Consider the following 5,216-nt stretch of genomic DNA (forward strand, 5'->3'; position numbering starts at 1 on the left):
AAGGCCAGAGGAGAACTTTATGACGATCTTTCCGTGTCATTTGACCAGTTACGTTGGTACAATAATACCGTAATGGAATATAACCCCGGAAGTTATATTAATCTTGACTTCGATGAACACAACACACGTCAGTTTAAAAGGCTATTCATATCATTCAAAGCATGCATGGATGGGCTTAACCACTATCGTCCATTATTGTTTCTTGATGGTACTTTTCTAAAAGGTAGATTTAAAGGCAACCTACTTGCAGCTATTGGAAAAGATGGCAACCAAGGTAATGTTCTCCATTATTGTTTTGCATGTCATGGTCATGTTTGATTATACGCACATTGTAGTGTTATACACACAGTGGTAGATATTGGGATTTACCAATTCTTTTTTCTTTTTTCTTTTTTGGTGCTTGTTTTCAAGTCTATTCCCGGTGGCTTTTGCGATCGTTGATTCTGAAAATGCAACGAATTGGGCTTGGTTCTTACAAAATCTGGCTAATGTAGTTGATGGGGATTGGAACTTGACATTTGTTTCCGATCGACACATCGGTATCATTGAATCTTTGCCCGTCTGCCCACCACGCTTTTTGTATGCAACATTTACAGAGGAATTTGAAGGATAAGATGAAATATGTGAACAAATTGTACCGTATTGGATTGGTAAGTAAATTACGGGAATGTGCATACGCACCAACCGTTGCTGACTTTAATGAAAAAATAAAGGCGTTCATACAGTCTGGAAGGCACATCGCTGTCAATTTCTTACAAGATCTAAAGCCGTACCACTGGGAAAACGCGTACTTCAGGTAATGGAACACGTAAACAACTTCATTTAATTTTTCCCCCCACCATGTTCATGACTTATTATTCCCTGTTTGACATCGAACATTATGTATCACAAACTGCACACATTTGCAGGGGTTACCGTTATGGTGAGATGTGTTCGAACGCTGCAAAATCATTTAACAATTGGATAAAGGAAGCACGTCATTTACCAATCACTCGAATGGTTAACGCAATTAGGACACAGATTATGAATCAGATGTCGGACCATAGGGGAGTGTCAAGTTCATGGGCTGGTATAATATGTTCAAAGATGGAATACAAACTAGAAATGGCGTACAAGAAAGGAAGATCATGGACTGTCAATTAGTCTACCAATGACGTGTACGAGGTTCATTCAGACCCATCTGTTCTGGTGGACATTGGTAGGCATACATGCTTATGTATCCAATGGCAAATCAATGGGCTCCTGTGCAAACATGCACTGGTGGCTATCCGCAACAACGGCAGTGATTTGAATTCGTTGGTTGACCCTTATTTCCACATCACCAACTATCAATCAGCATACTCCCAAGCCATATTTTCGATCCCAACAGTTGAGAAACCACAGGTTATTCCGGGACATTATGGTATCCTACCTCTGAGTGTGCAGCAACCACCTGGCAAACCAAAGAAAAAGAGGACACCGTCGAAAGGTGAAGAAGTGCAACAAATTCGATCTGGCCATTGCTAGTGATTGGGGAATCATAACAGGAAAACATGCAATGAACCATTTTAGCGTCACTAGTTGTACAATGAAATGTTTAATTCAACCCATTCCACAATGCTTTTATTTTTTCTTTTTAATTTTCGTCGTTACCAATAATATGTGTTAGTTCGTTTTTAATTTGACATGCATAATAAATTTCGGTAGTTCAATTCATGGTTGGTGTTGTGTTTCAATGTTGGGATACCTACCCATTCCACAGGGTTGTTATGTTTTCGTCTACTTTTCGTTCTTACAAAAAATGTGTTAGTTCATTTTCAATTTGACGTATTTTTTCTTTTAATTTCCGTCGTTACCAATAATTTGTGTTAGCTGGTTTTCAATTTGGCATGCATAATTAATTTTTGGGTAGTTTGATTCATGGTTGGTGTTATGTTCTAATGTTGGGATACCTACCCATTCCATAAGGTTATTACATTTTCGTCTACCTTCCGTCCTTACCAAAAATATGTGTTAGTTCGTTTTCAATTTGATGTGTAAAATGAAATGTGTTTGGTCGATTCACGGTTAGTGTTATGTTTTGATGTTGGAATACATACCCATTTCACAAGACTATTACATTTTCTTTTAATTTCTTTCGTCACCAAACATATGTGTTAGTTTGGTTTCAATGTGACGTGCAACACAAATTTGGATAGTTCGATTCACCGCTAGTGTTATGTTTTCGATATTGGAGTATCTACCCATTCCACAACGCTATCATGTTTTCATTTAATTCTAGTCGATACCAATCATATGTTTTAGTTCGTTTTCAATTTGACATGCAACGTAAATTGTGCTATCCCGGTTCACAGTTTGTGTTATGTCCTCCGTCAATACCAATAATATGTGTTAGTTCATTTTCAAATTGACGTGCAGAATTAATTTGGCTAGGTTGCGTCACATTTGGTGTGACGTTCTATTGTTGGAATACCCTTTCCTGGATTCTATAATAAATTACGTTTTATGGCATATGTGACTTGTGCTATAACACCAAAGTTGTAACGCCCCCAAAATATGACCAGAAATTCAACCCAAAAGTATATAAATAACTGCATGAATCAGAGTGTAAAGTTCTTTTATTTCATAATGTTAATAGTACAAAAGAGTTTAGCATAAATAAATGCCCTATTGGCTTACACATTTCCAAGTCTTGGCTTGGTTACAACAAAAATGAGACTAGCTCATACAATTTAAGCCCATAGGCTATACAAAAAGTGAAACAAAATAAAGAAACTCTTACTTCCCAAAAGTCTGTCAAATGCTATTGCCTTAGTGGAGGCATGCCATTATTACCTGAAAATGTTTTTCCTAAATAGGGTGAGCCACAGCCCAGTATGAGATTTAACGAAGATATAAGTGCAATGTGCATGTACAATGCCAGGGATAAAACATTCATTTTTTTGTATAGTCATAGAACACCATGTCCATATTTCATTTCATTTTTCTTCAATTCATTTCAATACATGAGCCAATTTCATTATTTTTCAATAACCAGAATGAGACTACAACTCAATGGTTCTACGATCACACCATTAACACACAAACACTTCAATTTGTCATTTTATGGAAATTTCGTCCGCAAGATCGGCACCCATGTATAAATTTTGGGACTTTCACCCAGGACACTCTGACCAACTTAATTACAATGAAGTCCATCCCCTTTCTCCTCCCAAACAATCATACATATATAATGTATTTAAACACATAATCATACATGGAGTACATCCCTTTTCTCCTCCCAAACAATCATACATATACAATGTATTTACAACATGATCATATTCAATGATAACCAACCATGTATTAGTTTTAATTTCCCTAATCCTCATGCAATTTTTACAACAATCATAGATATCCTCCATCGATAGTCCAAATCAGTTATTTCTAAATAGATATACAATCTCAAGACATATAATTTATTTAAAATTTCTAAAGATGAGATGTATCATCTACTCAATTCCACCCTGTATTTCAATACTCGTCCAATTTCATGTTTACAACACCAATTTCATTTATTTATACAAAATAAATATCATAATCATTTCAGGGCAAACTCCCTCTCTTCCCATGTCTCAACCAAGTACCCAAATCAACAATTTTGACGCCCTACAACATCATTTTCAAACCCCACAATCATTTATCTGTCATTCACCAAAAACCCCTCTTTCCATTTTACACCCAAACCCTAAGTTTGTTCACATTACCACCAAATCCCACCATTGTTACACAATGACAAATAACTAAGTTAAAAACCATATTAAAGTGTAGAAAATCCCTATCTCAAGTTAGAAGACCAAGCAAAGCAAAAGTGAAACTCCAAGGATCCTCAAATCCAACTTTGTTTAGATTAAAACAGAGATCTAGAGGTGCTATACCTTTTTCTCAAAGGCACCAGGGTAGAGAATCCAAAGCATCTAGGCCAAAATGTAGAGAGAGAGAGAGTGTGTGTTTTAGAGAGAGAGGGTCAAGATCTAGGTTTTTAGAAAGTTTTAGAGAGAGAGAAGAATGAAAAAGTAATATAAAATGTCATTTTCGTGATCTGATATACGCACAGTCCGCTCGAGCGGAGGAGTTAACGCTCGAGCGTTAGAGATAATAAGTTGTTCCGCTCAAGCGCAAGAAGTCCCGCTCGAGCGCAGAATACACACATCTAGTAGTTTTGCAGATAGTAAACCAATGCTCGAGCGCAAAAAGGGCCGCTCAAGCGCGCACCTGCTCAAGCGTAGGAAACGCCGCTCGAGCGTAGAAAACACTCTCCCAGTAGTTTTGCAGACCTGTAAAGTACTGAAAGTTTGCAAAACTCACTCGAACGCGAGAAGTGACACTCAAGTGGAGGAACAAAGATTGCAAAACCCGCTTGAGCGCAAGAATGGTCGCTCGAGCGAAGGAGCAAAAATCTGGGCAACAAAGGTTTGGAAAAATAAGCAACCAACTTGTTCCAAACGCACACAAAACGATCCAATAACCAAAATAGTGGGGAGACAAGGGAAATAAGATATGAATCATCATTCAAAACCATACAAACCCAAGTCCATAATACAACAAGTGACGAGTCAAAACCAAAATCATTATAAAAATTAGAACAATTCCACACATTGAACTTCACCCAAAATGCAACACCTACACAATTCTACCTGGTTTACGAAAATTACGTTATTGCAATACAGGTACGCGATGTTCATTTTCCAAATCAATTTTCTTCATTACCATCCCCGTTTACAAGTTCGGGCACACTATTTGGGCGTGGAGGGAATGTTGTTCAAACGCTAACAGACCACTGAACAACATGGGGGAATGACACCCACAGGGGGGGTTCAATCCAAATGTGACCTTACAGACGGTTAACAACTACAATGCATTTGTGGGATTGCCATATGCATGCTCGGCATCAACGAACAATTAATAAAAAAGCACACACAAAAGCATGTAAGTAGCTGCATTTGCCAAAACCGACCGAACCGAACTGATCCGCCGCATTTTGGATAGATGCGTGATGACGAGCGGACGTTTGCGGATTGATTTTCTACAATCCGCCAATCTGGCGGACGGATGATGGATTTGAGATTCCTTTGGCCACAACCGAACCGAACCGCCAAACCGCGAGCACCCCTAATAATTTATAAGACTTTGTGTTTTTAGTTTGTTTAAATATTCTGTTTGTATTTTCAATTAAAAAAGAGTTTAAATATTCTGTT

The 5,216-nt window shown here is 37.8% G+C and overlaps 1 protein-coding gene across 1 annotated transcript; it reads left to right on the forward strand.

Annotated features, from left to right (window-relative positions):
* Nucleotides 1-614: 614 nt before the first annotated feature.
* Nucleotides 615-1,506, forward strand: LOC145803828 (uncharacterized). The gene is made up of 3 exons (XM_082897194.1): nucleotides 615-796; nucleotides 909-1,069; nucleotides 1,175-1,506. Exons 1-3 carry the CDS (start codon nucleotides 615-617, stop codon nucleotides 1,504-1,506), a joined length of 675 nt encoding a protein of 224 aa, XP_082753320.1.
* Nucleotides 1,507-5,216: the final 3,710 nt, after the last annotated feature.

Source organism: Camellia sinensis, chromosome 12, assembly GCF_055761805.1.
Source record: "Camellia sinensis isolate YWXY chromosome 12, ASM5576180v1, whole genome shotgun sequence".
NCBI classification, from domain to species: Eukaryota; Viridiplantae; Streptophyta; class Magnoliopsida; order Ericales; family Theaceae; genus Camellia; species Camellia sinensis.